This window comes from Ranitomeya variabilis, chromosome 3 (genome assembly GCF_051348905.1).
Source record: "Ranitomeya variabilis isolate aRanVar5 chromosome 3, aRanVar5.hap1, whole genome shotgun sequence".
Classification (NCBI taxonomy): Eukaryota; Metazoa; Chordata; class Amphibia; order Anura; family Dendrobatidae; genus Ranitomeya; species Ranitomeya variabilis.
Genome location: NC_135234.1, coordinates 292103104 through 292120651, shown reverse-complemented (window position 1 = coordinate 292120651; position 17548 = coordinate 292103104). Strand labels below are relative to the sequence as shown.

The window sequence follows — 17548 nt, the reverse complement described above, 5'->3', positions numbered from 1 at the left end:
CTGAATCACAAGTCACACTTACCGCCGTCCACACTTACACTCAGGTCACACTCAGCTCGCTCACACTCGCTATGCTGAAGATTTATAGATTTTTTTTTTCTCTCTCTATTTCCCTTCAACAACAAGCCACCTTGCTGTTCAAATGCACTTTCAAAAAAAGCAATGTGATAAAAAAAAAACACACACAAGGCTATTGACCTCTTAGTTTACGGCAGGGGCTTATTCTGGGTATCCCACTGCTCTTCAATACACCATGAACTGCAGGGATTTATGTATCCTGCTTACAGTTCCACTTAACACTTGCAACTCTCTGGCGCCACCTTTACTCGCAGGTCAGATTAGGTACTGCACCTAGGGTGATTAGTCGCCAGAAAGGCTGCCTGCTATGTACGGGCTATTGGGCACGCTGCAGCGACGCGATAAACTACTCCCGCTCAGGCAGGGACAATAATTATCAAGCCGCAGTCGCTACAGTGACACCCAAAGGCCTGCACAGTACACGGTATTACTGCCACCAGCTTCGATTCAACGGGTCCGAAGCTAACCCAAAACAGCGTAAATTCCCTTCAAGAAGACTTAGGGTACGTTTTTAGAGCATGGAGAAAGAACTGGCATGAAATAATATACCCCACAAAATGTAGGCAGTGCTTTATCAAAATATTTTACAAAGATGTTACAAATGAGACAATTGCAAATATGTACAAGGTAATTATAAAAAATCAAGGAATAACGAGAAATAACACTTACAGTTGTTCGAAGCATTGCAGGCAACAGGCTAGGGGGACTTTCCATCTATCCCAGTGCATCAGGGCGTGCACTCTGGGCTCTTCAGGTAAAAACTCAAATCTCCCACTCTTGGACGCCGGCCAGCACTTAAAACCTACAGCCTGTGACCTCACAGAAAGGGCTGGCTTTTCCAAACCCTCCTACTTCTTCGGTTTCACTAACTGGGCATTAAATATATCTGATGCCCGTAACTTCGCTACAGAACATGTCATAAACGTACCATACCCAGCATTCATCTCGTATTATCGTGGGCATTCCAATGAGATCAAATATGCCCTGTCTGGGATACATATTTACAGAGAAATCCCTACTTCTTCACCAGATGGAGTTAGACGCCCGTGTTTAGAGTGGTGGGTAGGTCCACCGAGTGGAAGTAAGAATATGTAGTTTCGAGCTCTTAACTTAGATAGTTTGCTTAATATCTTACAAAAACCAAACAAAGAACTTTCAGGCTAAGTTCACACGTTGCAGAATTGCCGCGGAAATTTCCGCGGCAATTCTGCACCTCCTGCCGCGGGTATATCGCATGCAGAATTAGCATGCATATACCCGCAGAAAACTAGCGTTTTGCAAGCATAATTAGCTTGCAGAATGCTAGAGTTTTCCAAGCGATCTGTAGCATCGCTTGGAAAACTGATTGACAGGTTGGTCACACTTGTCAAACATAGTGTTTGACAAGTGTGACCAACTTTTTACTATAGATGCTGCCTATGCCGCATCTATAGTAAAAGATCGAATGTTTAAAAATAATAAAAAAAATAAAAAACATGGTTATACTCACCTGCAGACCTCAGCGGCGTCCGTTCCTATAGCTGTTGTGCGGTGAAGGGCCTGTGATGACGTCACGGTTTGTGATTGGTCACGTGACCAGTCACATGCGGTCTCGCGACCAATCACAAGACCGTGACGTCATCGCAGGTCCTTCACCGCCCAGCAGCTATAGGAACCGAAGCGGCAGCGTGCAGCGGAGAGGCCGGAAGACTGCAGGGGACATCGAAGGTGAGTATTTAGCTATTTTTTATTTTAATTCTTTTATTTTTTACCAATTATATGGTGCCCAGTGCGTGGAGGAGAGTCTCCTCTCCTCCACCCTGGGTACCAACCGCACATGATCTGCTTACTTCCCGCATGGTGTGCACAGCCCCGTGCGGGAAGTAAGCAGATCAATGCACTCCTATGGGTGCAGAATCGCAGCGATTCCGCAATTTTAATGAACATGCTGCGTTTTTTTCTGGAATGCGATTCCGCTCAGGAAAAAAATGCAGCATGTTCACAAAAAATGCGGAATGCAATCTGTTACATAGGATGCTTAATGGTAGCTTTTTTTCGCGGTTTTATAGCGTTTTTATAGCGAAAAACCGCGAAAAAAAACGCGAAAAATATGCTACGTGTGCACACAGCCTCAAGATTCTAGAAGTTTCTAATCCAGTTAAAGCTGGGCAAGAGCTTACACGGCAGGAAATGCCGGTCGTAAATACCTTGGCTCTCATAACCCCCCACTCTCTGAGAAGGAAAGTCAGGAACTTGCAGGTACGAGCTGTTGCTGAATCACTCCAAGGAGGGGGGCTTAGCCCACAGCATGCTAGCAAGAGAACTAAACTTATGATATTTCATACCATCGTGACAGAGGCAGAGCTGACAGTGTGGGGGGGCAGAGCTGACAGTGTGGGGAAGGGGGCAGAGCTGACAGTGTGGGGAAAGGGGCAGAGCTGAGTGTGGGGAGGGAGGGCAGAGCTGACAGTGTGGGGAAGGGGGCAGAACTGACAGTGTGGGAAAGGGGGGCAGAGCTGACAGTGTGGGGAGGGGGGTGCAGAGCTGACATTGTGGGAGGGGAGCAGAGCTGACAGTGTGCGGAGGGGGGCATAGCTGACAGTGTGGGGAGGGGGCAGAGCTGACAGTGTGGTTAGGTGGGCAGAGCTGACAGTGTGGGAATGCGGGCAGAGCTGACAGTGGGGAAGGAAGGCAGAGCTGACAGTGTGGGGAAGGAGGCAGAGCTGACAGTGTGGGGAAGGGGGGCAGATCTGACAGTGTGGGGAGAGGGGGCAGAGTTGACAGTGTGGGGAGGGGGTCAGAGCTGACAGTGTGGGAAAGGGGGGCAGAGCTGACAGTGTGGGGAACAGGGGCAGAGCTGACAGTGTGGGGATGTGGGGCAGAGCTGACTGTGGGGAGGGGGAGCAGAGCTGACAGTGTGGGGAGGGGGGGCAGAGCTGACAGTGAGGGGAAGGTTGGCAGAGCTGACAGTGTGGGGAGGTGGGGCAGAGCTGACAGTGTGGGGAGGGGGGCAGAGCTGACAGTGTGGGGAAGGGGGGTGGAGCTGACAGTGTGGGGAAGGGGGGCAGAGCTGACATTGTTGGGAAGGGGGGCAGAGCTGACAGCCTGGGGAGGGGGGCAGAGCTGACGGCCTGAGGAGGGGGGCAGAGATGACTGTGGGAGGGGGGGCAGAGCTGACAGTGTGGGGAGGGGGTCAGAGCTGAAAGTGTGGGGAAGGGGGCAGAGCTGACAGTGGGGAAGGGAGGCAGAGCTGACAGTGTGGGGGGGCAGAGCTGACAGTGTGGGGAAGGGAGGCAGAGCTGACAGTGTGGGGAGGGGGGCAGAGCTGACGGTGTGGGAAAGGGTGAGCAGAGCTGACAGTGTGGGGAAGGGGGTCAGAGCTGACAGTGTGGGGAAGGAAGCAGAGCTGACAGTGTGGGAGGGGAGCAGAGCTGAAAGTGTGGGAGGGGAGCAGAGCTGAAAGTGTGGGGAGGGGGGCATAGCTGGCAGTGTGGGAATGCGGGCAGAGCTGACAGTGTGGGAAAGGGTGAGCAGAGCTGACAGTGTGGGGAAGGGGGGAGTAGCTGACAGTGTGGGTAGGGGGGTGCAGAGCTGACAGTGTGGGAGGGGAGCAGAGCTGAAAGTGTGGGGAGGGGGGCATAGCTGACAGTGTGGGGAGGGGGGCAGAGCTGACAGTGTGGGGAAGGGGGGTGGAGCTGACAGTGTGGGGAAGGGGGGCAGAGCTGACATTGTTGGGAAGGGGGGCAGAGCTGACAGCCTGGGGAGGGGGGCAGAGCTGACGGCCTGAGGAGGGGGGCAGAGATGACTGTGGGAGGGGGGGCAGAGCTGACAGTGTGGGGAGGGGGTCAGAGCTGAAAGTGTGGGGAAGGGGGCAGAGCTGACAGTGGGGAAGGGAGGCAGAGCTGACAGTGTGGGGGGGCAGAGCTGACAGTGTGGGGAAGGGAGGCAGAGCTGACAGTGTGGGGAGGGGGGCAGAGCTGACGGTGTGGGAAAGGGTGAGCAGAGCTGACAGTGTGGGGAAGGGGGTCAGAGCTGACAGTGTGGGGAAGGAAGCAGAGCTGACAGTGTGGGAGGGGAGCAGAGCTGAAAGTGTGGGAGGGGAGCAGAGCTGAAAGTGTGGGGAGGGGGGCATAGCTGGCAGTGTGGGAATGCGGGCAGAGCTGACAGTGTGGGAAAGGGTGAGCAGAGCTTACAGTGTGGGGAAGGGGGGAGTAGCTGACAGTGTGGGTAGGGGGGTGCAGAGCTGACAGTGTGGGAGGGGAGCAGAGCTGAAAGTGTGGGGAGGGGGGCATAGCTGACAGTGTGGGAATGCGGGCAGAGCTGACAGTGTGGGGAAGGGGGGCAGAGCTGACAGTGTGGGAAGGGGGGCAGAGCTGACAGTGTGGGGAAGGGGGGCTGAGTTGACAGTGTGGGGAAGGGGGCAGAGCTTATAGTGTGGGGAATCGGACAGAGCTGAGTGTGGGGAGGGAGGGCAGAGCTGACAGTGTGGGGAAGGGGGCAGAATTGACAGTGTGGGGAAGGGGGGCAGAGCTGACAGTTTGGGGAAGGGGGGCAGAGCTGACAGTGTGGGGTAGGGGGGCAGAGCTGAAAGTGTGGGTAGGGGGGCAGAGCTGACAGTGTGGGGAGGCAGAGCAGAGCTGACAGTGTGGGTTTGGGGGGCAGAGCTGACAGTGTGGGTAGGGGGGAGAGCTGACAGTGTGGGGTTGGGGGGCAGAGCTGACAGTGTTGGGAAGGGGGGCAGAGCTGACAGTGTGGGGAAGTTGGGGCAGAGCTGACAGTGTGGGGAAGGGGGGCAAAGCTGAAAGTGGGGAAGGGGGCAGAGCTGACAGTGGGGAAGGGAGGCAAAGCTGACAGTGTGGGGGGGCAGAGCTGACAGTGTGGGGAAAGGGGCAGAGCTGAGTGTGGGGAGGGAGGGCAGAGCTGACAGTGTGGGGAAGGGGGGCAGAGCTGACAGTGTAAGGAAGGGAAGCAGAGCTGACAGTGTGGGGAAGGGGGCACAGAGCTGACAGTTTGGGGAGGGGTGGCAAAGCTGACAGTGTGGGGAGGGGGGCAGAGCTGACGGTGTGGGGAAGGGTGAGCAGAGCTGACAGTGTGGGGAAGGGTGTCTGAGCTGACAGTGTGGGGAAGGGGGCAGAGCTTTCAGTGTGGGGAAGGGGGGGCAGAGCTAACAGTGTGGGGAGGGGGGTGCAGAGCTGACATTGTGGGAGGGGAGCAGAGCTGACAGTGTGCGGAGGGGGGCATAGCTGACAGTGTGGGGAGGGGGCAGAGCTGACAGTGTGGTTAGGCGGGCAGAGCTGACAGTGTGAGAATGCGGGCAGAGCTGACAGTGTGGGGAAGGGGGGCAGAGCTGACAGTGTGGGGAAGGGGGGCAGAACTGATAGTGTGGGGAAGGGGGGCAGAGCTGACAGTGTAGGGAAGGGGGGCAGAGCTGACAGTGTGGGGAAGGGGGAGCAGAGCTGACAGTGTGGGGAGGGGGCAGAGCCGACTGTGGGGAGGGAGGGCAGAGCTTACAGTGTGGGGAAGGGGCAGAGCTGACAGTGTGGGGAGGGGGGGCAGAGCTGAGAATGTGGGCAAGGGGGGCAGAGCTGACAGTGTGGGGAAGGGGGCAGAGCTGACAGTGTGGGGAAGGGGCAGAGCTGACAGTGTGGGGAAGGGGGCAGAGCTGACAGTGTGGGGAGAAGGGGCAGCGCTGAGAATGTGGGCAAGGGGGGCAGAGCTGACAGTGTGGGGAAGGGGGCAGAGCTGAGAATGTGGGCAAGGGGGGCAGAGCTGACAGTGTGGGGAAGGGGGCAGAGCTGACAGTGTGGGGGGAGTTGGATGAGCACAGAACAGATTTGCCAGTATTCCGAGAGGAGAGCTGCAGAATGTCATACACACTTGTGGACTCACAGACCATTTGCACAAATGTTTTTGCAGACTTTTCAGATAATTGTGTCAGGAAAGATGTCTCTGCATAGCCCCAGGCAATGTAGACAATCGTCTGGAGGCTTGGATACCTGTGGATACTTCTGGGCTCCTGTCAGCGCCGTACTAACAGCGGATGCGTGCTGTGTGGCCGCAGGCTGACCGTGTGTTCTATGCCTCGGGGGCAGGGCTCAACCCACCCATACTTCTGGACAAATTGAGAATGGTTCTGCTGCTAAAAGTGGATTTGTTCTGTCACTCACCTACGTCTCAGCCCAGCCTGACAGACGTTCACACAGCTGAGCACACACATGTGCACGCTGTGGTCACTCACACACGAGAGGACGTTACGAAACCCCGCCCTATACTCACATAGACCACACCTTTTCTTGTTTATGTTCAGTTCCATCATTATTTATGCCATTAAACGGCCAGCGGCCGAAAGTCAGGCAAAGCGATTGCGGGCCGCACCAGATGATATCGCGGGCCGGATGTTCTCCACCCCTGCTTGAAAGGCTTGTCACTTGGTGCCATTTTGCTACAAAAAAAGCAGTGTTTTACAGTACCAGAAAATGAAATGAGATTTCTGAAATTACATGCACATGCTGCTTTTCTTTTCCTTGTGGATTTGAACCATGCGTCGGGTTTTTTTTCCAACTCTCCTGCATATCAATTCCGTCAATGTTTTTGCAGAGGTTTTCAATCATCCAAGTGACTAGAATTAAAAAGGAGGTGAAAAAGCATACAAAACGCACATATATACGCAGCATTTTTTCTGCCGACACCCTGGATTTTGCTGCAGGAAAATTCTACAAATACTTAACCTGTGCACATAGCCTAAAACTATAAAATTGAGCCTTTAGAAATAGCTATCATCAGAAGAAGTGTCAACCACAGGCAGAAATGCATCAGAAATTAACTGTTCATAATTACTTATTTTTTTCTGTTTATCAGGGAATCTAACTAAACACATCAAATCTAAAGTGCACAGCAAAAAGTGCCAGGAGCTGGGTTTAATACCACCGTCTCTTGCTGACCTGGATGCAGAAGAAGGTACTGTATTTTATTTTAAGTAATAATAAGGCTTTTGTCACCCTGTTTTCTCTAGAGCACTAGAATAACGGTGTCATCATTGTGAGCTGAACAGAGAGGGTTATACCAGAGACTCCCAAAACTTGTCCTGAGGGCCTGTCAGCTTAGGCCTCTTCACACTTCCGTCTTGTATTCCCCGTCACAATGCGTCGTTTTGTGAAAAAAACGCATCCTGCAAATTTGCCTGCAGGATGCGTTTTTTTCCCATTGACTTTTATTAGCGACGCATGGCCACACGTTTCATCCGTTGTGCACTGGATCCTGCACAATTTGACGTTACGTCGCCTACAAAAAACATTCAATCAAACGTTTTTTGTCAGCGTCGGAAAAACGTGCAACGACGCCTCCTGCGGCATACGTCGGTGGCTATAATGGAAGCCTATGGAGGCAGGATGCGTCGTTGACTGTGAAAAGCAGAATTCCAGCGACGTATTACGTTTTTCTATTCTGAGCATGCCCGGAAGGATTTTCTAGTCCTGGGAAAAAGTCTCTCTCTCTCTCTCTCAATGACTCTATAAGTACTTCTAATGTATGTATTATTGTTCTTCTTTGCAGGGACAAGTGATGAGCGTTGGCTAGAGAGTGATGTGGTAGAAGAGCATCAGTTTTCTGACTTAGAAGATTCAGATGATGAAGAAGATTCTGATGGAGACGAGGAGGAGGATGAAAATGAAGATGAATGTCAAGAAGAAAAAAATACAGATCTCTCACCAAGTTCTGTCACTTCTTATTCACCTAATGAGCCAAGACAAAACCCAGACAATACAGATACTACTTCTGTTAGTCAATTTTCTTCACAATTACAAACTTCTGAGTCTTCTGGAAAAGATTCCCAAGCTCTGATGGTATCTAATCAGACATTGTCTCAAGAGCTAGTACCCCATAGACAATGGTCTCCTGGCAAAGACTTAGGAAGTAGTTGGGCAGGTCCATCCAGAAGACATCATCTTGAGAAAAGAGAAAGCTCACCAAAATGTTTTTCACCAACAGGCTGTACCTCACCCCGCAGGGGAATGTCACCATGCCAGCGCTTGCCATCAGCCAGAGAAGTATCCCCACTACGATGTGTTTCCCCTCAGCAACTATCCCCACATCGTAGTCTTTCACCGAGGGCCTACATGTCCCCAGAGCGCGGTTCTTCGCCCCCTGTCAGACATTTACCCCCCAGCAGTGAAGTCACAAGTCTGCGTTATGCAGCTTTTAGAGGTGGATTGGCTTCACCACCACAGTACCCATCTCCTGGGAGAGAAGAATCCAATCTTACAAGGATAAATGCTCAGACCCACTTAAAAGCTCAGCATGGAATATTTCCATCTAGAGCTCAACCTCATAGGACTTCTGAACATTTGGAGATGTCAGGATCAAAGGTAAGGCAGAAGAAGATGAGAATTTTATAAAGTTAGAACTGTTAATTTTAGTTATTTTTACTTTTTTTAGTTTAAATGTGAAACACACTGGTCATAACCCCTGTTCTTTATTCTTGAAAGTTGCCGTTTTATGCCATCAATGAATAAGTATGTAGTGCCCCATCAAAGGATAAAGGATGAGCTGGTGTCAGCTGTATACTATAGCTGACACCCTCTTGCATCAGCAACAATTGAAAGTAGCACCAATTGTGGTATTTTATTAACCCTAAGTAATGGCTTTTGGGTCTGCCAGTTCAGTGGCATTTTAGGCCCTGCCATAAGCGGTCAGACAGTATAAAACTGAGAGGTGTTTTTAATTGTTATAAAGAAGTATTGCAGTGTGTTAGATAATCGATCAAAGTGAAAAATGAACATGTACCATATATAGACTATGTAAAAAAACAAAAGTTCAATCATATTTGTAAAAGAAAAATGCAAAAAAAGCACACCAAAATATCACAGAAAACATAATTGGTATCACTGTGTGTAGCATAACTAACCAGAGTTATAAAACTGTCACATTATTTTTCCTGTATGGTGAACATTATAAAAAAAACTAATAGATAAAAACACACACCAAAAATCATAATACTGACAATCAAAAAATGGAATAAAAAATTATCTAAAAGTCATACATATAAAAATATGATGTCACTGAAATCGTAAACTCAAAAATAAACAAGCAGTGATGTCTTTTTCTGTAGGAAGGGCCTCTTCCACAGTTTTGTGCTTGTATAAAGAGACGGGACACTACTGGATAGATGCTAAATGGAATGACTCCATCTACATCATTATAGTGAACTAGCTGTACTACCCAGCTTCGCCCGGGTTAATACCTGCAGTTAGCAAAATAGAATGTGTTAACAAAAATTTATTCTGCACACAAAAACCACAAAACAAATAGAACAGAAATGTAATTGTTAAAAGGCAAAAACTAAGCTAATAGAAGCATTTCACAACATATATTTCAACACCAGAGATATTCCACACAGATTTAACTAAATTGGCCAACTACTTATTCGAGAGCCTTTTGATAAACGACATTCTTAGTTTTTCCTTCAAGTGCAAAGATGAACAGATTTTTGGCTGTTCCAACTCTTGAACAGGCCACATAAAGTTGACCATGAGAAAAGCATGAAGATTGTAAATCGATTCCAACTACTTTCAAGGACTGTCCCTGAGCCTTGTTGATGGACATAGCAAATACCAGTCGAACAGGAAACTGGAGGCGTTTAAAATCAAAGGGCAAATCAGATTGAATGAGAGGAATTGTTGGAATGAAAACATCTTCTCCTGTGGCACATCCAGTCAAAATGGTTGCCTCAATTACATGTGGAAACAGGTTCTTAATCAAGAGTCTTGTTCCATTACACAGCTTTGGTGCATCCAAATTTCTCAATAGCAGAATAGGAGCTCCATGTTTTAGAAAGAGGTTGTGAGGAGGAAGTCCTTGTGGTTCCAAGAAATTGAGGAACTCAGTTGGATAAAATAATGCTTGAGCCAGGGTCTATTACTGTATCCACTGACTTATAGGTTGTGCACACACCTGGAAGGAGATTTAGAATTTGAAGATTGATCTTGTTGACACTGTCATTTTTGTGAGCTAGAATAGCCCTTTCACACAGCCAGCCAGAATTTTTGAAGTGGAGTTGAATGTTTGGAAAAACCTTTGCTTTCAACTCCTCAGTGGAAGTCACAATGCAACAAAAGTTGCTTGGGAAGGTGATCTGTCCAGTGGTTGAGTTTACTGGTGCCTTGCCATCTCCAATAGTCAACAGATGGCTCGAAAACAGTCCAGCAGAAATGTCGCCTGTCATGTAGACCCTCATGTTTGTATTCAGTGACATTTTCTTTACTTTTCTCCAAAGGTACAATGCTTTGAGACAGGCATTGAGTTCGTCTGCAGGGGTTGATCTTAGAATAACAGGTAGTGTTTGGCGGAAGTCACCTGCCAAAGCAACAACTACTCCTCCCATGATATATTTGTTGCTACGCAGGTCTTGCAGCAGTCTGTCCACTGCTTCCAGAGCCCTTTTGTGTGACATGGTACATTCATCCCAAATGATGGCACTGCATTTTTGAAGCAATTTGGCCAGTCCTGATCCCTTGGCAATATTACACACGGAGCTGTCACTATGAGACAGGTTAAGTGGTAGTTTGAATGTCAAATGTGCTGTCCTGCCACCTTTTAAAAGCGTAGCTGCAATTCCAGAAGATGCCACTGCGAGTGCAATCTTTTTTTGATGTCGAAATTTTGCCAGGAGCAAGTTGATTACAAATGTCTTTCCTGTTCCACCTGGAGCATCAAGGAAGACAATCCCACCTTTGTTGTTTTCACTGAAACTTAAAATGTAGTTATAGGCGTCCCTTTGATCTGGTACCAATATTGGCTCGTTCTGAGACACAAATGCTGTCAGTTCATCAATATTGTAGTTTGTTTCTATGAAAATCTCCCTACACATTTGGATGCCTTCAGGATTTCTTATTGGAGCAGGCAAACCAAGCAACTGTAAGGCTTTTCCTGGCATTGCTATGCACTGATCTTCAAGGAGCATTAAAGTTTCATTGAACATTTCCTCAGTGAAGCTGATGAGTTGCTGAGGATTTTTCCTTCTAATCTGCATGAGGATGTCCTCACTCAGATCAGTTTTGTACTTTGTCCAAATTTCAAGAGGATTTGAAATGCTACAGGTTGTTAGAATAATAGCAAAGAGGTTTCTTAGTCGCTTTGGGATTTGTGTGGTTGCTGCTTCACTGAGGGTCATGTCCCAGTGTCCATCATTTTCCAGAAGTCCTTTTCTTTGGCAAGCTTCCCTGAATGTCTCACACACATGGCCTCCGATGGTCTTCGGGTCAGAAAATGATGTAGGGCCTTTGACAACATGAAGTAACATGTGCAGGTAGAAGCACTCTGCATTTGACGGATGAACAGTGTAGACGCGACCAAGAGTATCAGTTGCTTTCACCCCTGGATAGCCTTCAATATCAAGCCCCTGTTCCCTCCGTTCCAGTGTTTTTCTAGAGGCATTCCAAGTGTAGTACTTTGGTAAATCACAGTAGAGAATTGTTTTTGCAAAAGGGTCTTGTTGACACAGCTCAAAAAATGCCAAGAGTGTGGTCTTAGGTGGTGTTAGGAGCTGCTGCTTCAATTTTGCTGGGTTAAAATAAATTCTCTGTCCATTTTCCAAGTGCACACACAGATGCACAACTGGTGGGTAGTGCTCATGAATAGAGAATCCTAGTATTCTCCAAACAGCTTCATTGCTGCTTATGTACCTGCCCATCTGGAATGCCTCCACTTCATCAATAATAGGTCAATTTTTCTGGAGTTCAAAAACTGCTTGATCACTTCCTTTGTGGACATATTTGCAGATATACTTGATTGATTTCACAGCGTGGCAAGATTCGACATTTGTGTGGGCCTGGAAGATTTTTGAGAGCAAAGGGTTGTAAGGCACTACCCACCTGTTGTCAAATTCTATCTCTTGGAGTGATGATCCAACACGCAGTTTGAGATTTGCTGTGAAACCACCATCCCCTGGCTTTCTTCTTCGGTAGACTGGATATCCATCTTGTCCTGTTTGGGTTTCTTGAACCAGGGATCATGGGTAATGCTTTGAACACCTGCCATCACTCATACAGGGAGAAGTTTTGTTGAGACTCCCACACGGACCATGGATCATGTTTTTTGTGATGGTGTCAAACAGCAATGGGTCAATCTGAAGGTCTGGCAATTTGGCACTGATGATATTGTCAATTTCGGTAGGCTGTATTTTTTGCTTCCAGATCAAGATGTGGGCGTGAGGAAGGTCTCTTTTTTGCCATTCAACTGAATACATTCAGCACTGCGTCTCACCATAAATATGTGATTTTGTGATGAGATTAGTCATTTTTGAAAGTTTCTGTTTGAAAACCCGAGCAATAAGGTCATGGCAATTCACTGTTTTTTGGCCCGGCAACAGGTGCCCTCCAATTTCCTCCCAGGCAGGATTGCAAGTAAAGGTGATGAAAATATCTGGATGGCCATACTTTCTCACATAAGTCATTCCATCCTGTGTGTATTCATGCATGTTCCGTGGGCTTCCAGTGACAGTTGATGGAAGAATAACCATTTTCCCCAACTCTTTTGGATCAGCATAATTTGCAACAGCATCTCTAAGGTGACTATATTCCTCTGCCCTGAGCTTCTTTTGATTTAGTTGGATATATAAAAGACATTCACTCTCAATCTTTGCATACATGTCAACAATAAATTGGTGGAAGAGGTGTTTGCATTTCAAGATGTGATTTTCCTCTGCAAATCTTGTCATGATCCTATATGCATAGAAGTCCATGGCAGACACTTTTTTCCTGAAGGGTTGCCTGATGTAGGATCTGTCTGAGGTATTCCAAAGTGATAGCCATCCTGTCCCTGCCAAAAGATGATTGAATATTGCAGTGCATCATAGGACTTGTGAGTTTCTGCTACTCGTTGCAAACTATTGTTCCTTTTCTGAAGCACAATGTCATTACCTACAATCAAGATGGCTACCTCATCAAATGTGGGAGCATTGAAACGTCGCTGATCTTGTGCTTTGTCAGCTCGAATGACAACCTTGTAATCGTCATTTGGCATGCATTCAAGCGCAGTCTTGAAAAATTGAACATCTGGATTGTTGGAGTGAAGGAACTGCTGCAAAATAGTGGCAATATCAAGGCGAGTGTTAGGAATTAAAGAGCATCTCTGCTGAGCCTCTACTTCTGCATTTCCCATGAAGAAGAGTTGAAGAAATTGAGGTTCTTCTCCTTGTAATGGAAGCAGTGAGCCAATTGAGTGGTAAACCTGTCCTCAGGGCCGTATTTGCCACTAGGCACTTGAGGGCACGTGCCTAGGGCAGCAAAATGCGGGGGGGCGGCACCTGAGCAAGGCAAGGTGTTTTTTTTTTTTTTTTTAAATAGTCCGGGTCCGCCCGCCCTCCCCCCGCCCTCCTACCGCCCTTCTACCGCCCTCCTACCGCCCTCCTAAGTCTTCTGGCTGCTGCGGGGGTCTCAGATACAGCGCCGTCACGTGTACTGCACAGGGATCCGGATACGGAAACGGAAACAAGTCACAGTGCAAGCCCTACCCCCACCTCGCTGAGGCGCCAAGTGCAGTTTCTGCCTCAGAGTCCTGTGTTGGCCCGCCCACCCCCTGTCTTCCGGCTGCTGTGGGGGTCTCGGATCCCACCAGGGGCAGGCTGGGCCGGGGCGCAGGGTGTAGATGCCCCTGGGACGGTCCCCCAGCTTCTGGCTGCTTGCTGAGCCTAAGGCCGGGTGTCAGCAGCTGCATCCCTGCACTGCAGACACGCCCACTCTGTATGCAGTCAGTGTCTGCCGAACTCACCTGACTGGAAGGAGGAGATCCAGAGCGGCACATCACCCCCAGTCCAGATCGCAGCTGGCTAGGACGGTCCTGGGATCTGACAAGTAAGTGGAGAACACTGGGCCAGAGCGAGACCTCGGCTTGAAGTGAGGCGCTCATGCCGGCTGGCGGCACACGGCTGCGGGGTTATCCTGCTGAGGCTCTGCTCTACTGCTCTCTGGAGACTGCTGGGCACCGGTGGCACTGGCTTGTGAGCAGTGTGAGGTGTGTGCAGTCTATGTGTGTGTGCATACTGTGCCCACCTGTGCAGTCTATGTATATGTGTGCATACTGTGCCCCCCTGTGCAGTTTATGTATGTGTGTGCATACTGTGCCCCCCTGTGCAGTCTGTATGTGTGTATACTCTGCCCCCTTGTGCAGTCTGTGTGTGTATACTGTGCCCCCTTGTGCAGTCTGTCTGTGTGTATACTGTGCCCCCTTGTGCAGTCTGTGTGTGTGTGTGCAAACTCTGCCCCATTGTGCAGTCTGTGTGTGTGTATACTGTGCCCCCTGTGCAGTCTGTGTGTGCATACTGTGCCCCCCTGTGCAGTCTGTGTGTATACTATGCCCCCTGTGCAGTTTGTGTGTGCATACTGTGCCCCCCTGTGCAGTCTGTGTGTGCATACTGTGCCCCATTGTGCAGTCTGTGTGTGTGTGTATACTGTGCCCCCCTGTGCAGTCTGTGTGTGCATACTGTGCCCCATTGTGCAGTCTGTGTGTGTATGTATACTGTGCCTCCCTGTGCAGTGTGTGTATACTGTGCCCCCTTGTGCAGTCTGTGTGTGTATACTGTGCCCCCTTGTGCAGTCTGTGTGTGTATACTGTGCCCCCTTGTGCAGTCTGTGTGTGTGCATACTGTGCCCCATTGTGCAGTCTGTGTGTGTGTGTATACTGTGCCCCCCTGTGCAGTCTGTGTGTGTGCATACTGTGCCCCCCTGTGCAGTCTGTGTGTGTGTGTATACTATGCCCCCCTGTGCAGTCTGTGTGTGTGCATACTGTGCCCCCCTGTGCAGTCTGTGTGTGCATACTGTGCCCCATTGTGCAGTCTGTGTGTGTTTATACTGTGTCCCCCTGTGCAGTCTGTGTGTGCATACTGTGCCCCATTGTGCAGTCTGTGTGTGTGTATGTATACTGTGCCCCCCTGTGCAGTCTGTGTGTGTGTGCATACTGTGCCCCCCTGTGCAGTGTGTGTGTGTGTATACTGTGCCCCCCTGTGCAGTCTGTGTGTGTGTGCATACTGTGCCCCCCTGTGCAGTCTGTGTGTGTATACTATGCCCCCCTGTGCAGTCTGTGTGCGTGCATACTGTGCCCCCCTGTGCAGTCTGTGTGTGCATACTGTGCCCCATTGTGCAGTCTGTGTGTGTGTGTGTGTGTGTATGTATACTGTGCCTCCCTGTGCAGTGTGTGTGTATACTGTGCCCCCTTGTGCAGTCTGTGTGTGTATACTGTGCCCCCTTGTGCAGTCTGTGTGTGTATACTGTGCCCCCTTGTGCAGTCTGTGTGTGTGCATACTGTGCCCCATTGTGCAGTCTGTGTGTGTGTGTATACTGTGCCCCCCTGTGCAGTCTGTGTGTGTGCATACTGTGCCCCCCTGTGCAGTCTGTGTGTGTGCATACTGTGCCCCCCTGTGCAGTCTGTGTGTGCATACTGTGCCCCATTGTGCAGTCTGTGTGTGTATACTGTGTCCCCCTGTGCAGTCTGTGTGTGCATACTGTGCCCCATTGTGCAGTCTGTGTGTGTGTATGTATACTGTGCCCCCCTGTGCAGTCTGTGTGTGTGTGCATACTGTGCCCCCCTGTGTAGTGTGTGTGTGTGTGTGTATACTGTGCCCCCCTGTGCAGTCTGTGTGTGTGTGCATACTGTGCCCCCCTGTGCAGTCTGTGTGTGTGTATACTATGCCCCCCTGTGCAGTCTGTGTGTGTGCATACTGTGCCCCCCTGTGCAGTCTGTGTGTGCATACTGTGCCCCATTGTGCAGTCTGTGTGTGTGTGTGTATGTATACTGTGCCCCCCTGTGCAGTCTGTGTGTGTGTGCATACTGTGCCCCCCTGTGCAGTCTGTGTGTGTGTATACTATGCCACCCTGTGCAGTCTGTGTGTGTGCATACTGTGCCCCATTGTGCAGTCTGTGTGTGTGTATGTATACTGTGCCCCCCTGTGCAGTCTGTGTGTGCATACTGTGCCCCATTGTGCAGTCTGTGTGTGTGTATACTGTGCCCCCCTGTGCAGTCTGTGTGTGTGCATACTGTGCCCCATTGTGCAGTCTGTGTGTGTGTGTGTGTATGTATACTGTGCCCCCCTGTGCAGTGTGTGTGTGTGTGTGCATACACATGTCCCTGCCCTGTAATAGCGTCCCTGGTCCAGTAATAGCGGTCTCCTGTCTTGTAAGCAGGATCACAGGAGGCCGAGTCCCTTCCTCTGGAAGTCTGCAGTGGCAGAAGTGGGACAATGCAGTGGGCCCTGAATGGGAGGAGGGGGTGTCACAGCGGTGCAATGCTGCGGGCCCAATGTTGGCGGTAAGAGCTAAGTGGAGTGCATTGCTTTCCTGCTGGCCATATTTCTGAAGCTGTGGGCCACCGAAGGTGGAGACTCGGATCTTGGTCCAGATGTGATCTCAGTCTGCACATGCGCCGCCTGTGGCGGCCGTCTTCCAGAATCCCTCCACAGGGAAAACAATGCACTTACACCGTAGCCTGGAGCCCTCATTATCGTAGGAATATGTCAGTTAATAAATTGTTTTTCTAAGCTTTATAGTGTAGTTTTAGGTCAGAGAGGGATGCTAGGGATGAGCTAGCAAGGTGCAGGGACAGGTAGTGATGGCTACTTGTGGACATGTGCGGCACTTGCGGTTTTGCACTTGCGGTGAGACAAAAAAACACTGCTAGCAACTTTTTTTTCCATTGCTGCAAGTACCGCATTTTCCGGATCGCGGCAAAACCGCAAGTGCTGCACATGTCTGCAAGTCCCATAGGGAATGAATGAGGCCGAACGCAGTGTTGCCATAAGTGATCTGCTACGTGGCAGATGCAGAAAAACTGCCGGATCTTCGAATCTGCGAATGGCAAAAATCGCTGATGTGAAAGTAGCCTAAGTCACTGCCGACAGGGTCTGCATTAGTCATACTCACCAATGGGGGAGGCACCACGAAAAGTGCCTAGGGCAGCAGAAACTCTAAATACGGCCCTGCCTGTCCTTTAACTTTAAATGTCGGCATAAATCCGGCATAAATGTTTTAAACATTTCTTTTGTTGCACCAAATGATGTCATTTGGAAGCAGGAGTTGTAGTTCCTGATGTTGTCCAAGAAATGCTTTGATATTGTATTGGTACCTGTCATCAGAGACTTTAGGGGATCTGGTGGTGACAGGAGAGGTGGAAGTTTTATCTTGCCATTTGCACAGCATAAACCTGGCGGTTCATCTTTCCATTTTAGAGCACTGCAGTACATGCAGACCACATCCATTTTTCCTATCTGAACTTTAGGATTATCCTGATAGTTTATGTCTGACAGGTAACAAAAGGCAGCATGTTTCAAATCTCCAACCATTTCCTGTGCCCTTTTGGAAGAAATAGCAATTTTCTTAGTGGCAAGTCGGCCTTCCCTCTGCTAAGATGACTCATTGGCCCTTGAGGAAGCAGCTCTTCTTCTCTTATCTGCAAGCCTCGCTTCCCTCTCAACAGAAAGTTCATTGGCTCTTAAGGAAGCAGCTCT

The 17548-nt window shown here is 49.5% G+C and overlaps 1 protein-coding gene across 3 annotated transcripts in view; it reads left to right on the top strand.

The window, feature by feature from the left end:
- HIVEP3 (HIVEP zinc finger 3) overlaps positions 1-17548 on the top strand; it is a 1468651-nt gene that overhangs the window by 1428864 nt on the left and 22239 nt on the right. For all 3 annotated transcript variants that reach the window (XM_077295551.1, XM_077295549.1, XM_077295552.1), the window contains 2 exons: positions 6916-7014; positions 7609-8420. In XM_077295551.1, coding sequence (XP_077151666.1) covers positions 6916-7014; positions 7609-8420 — 911 coding nt within the window. The remainder of the gene's footprint in view (positions 1-6915; positions 7015-7608; positions 8421-17548) is intronic.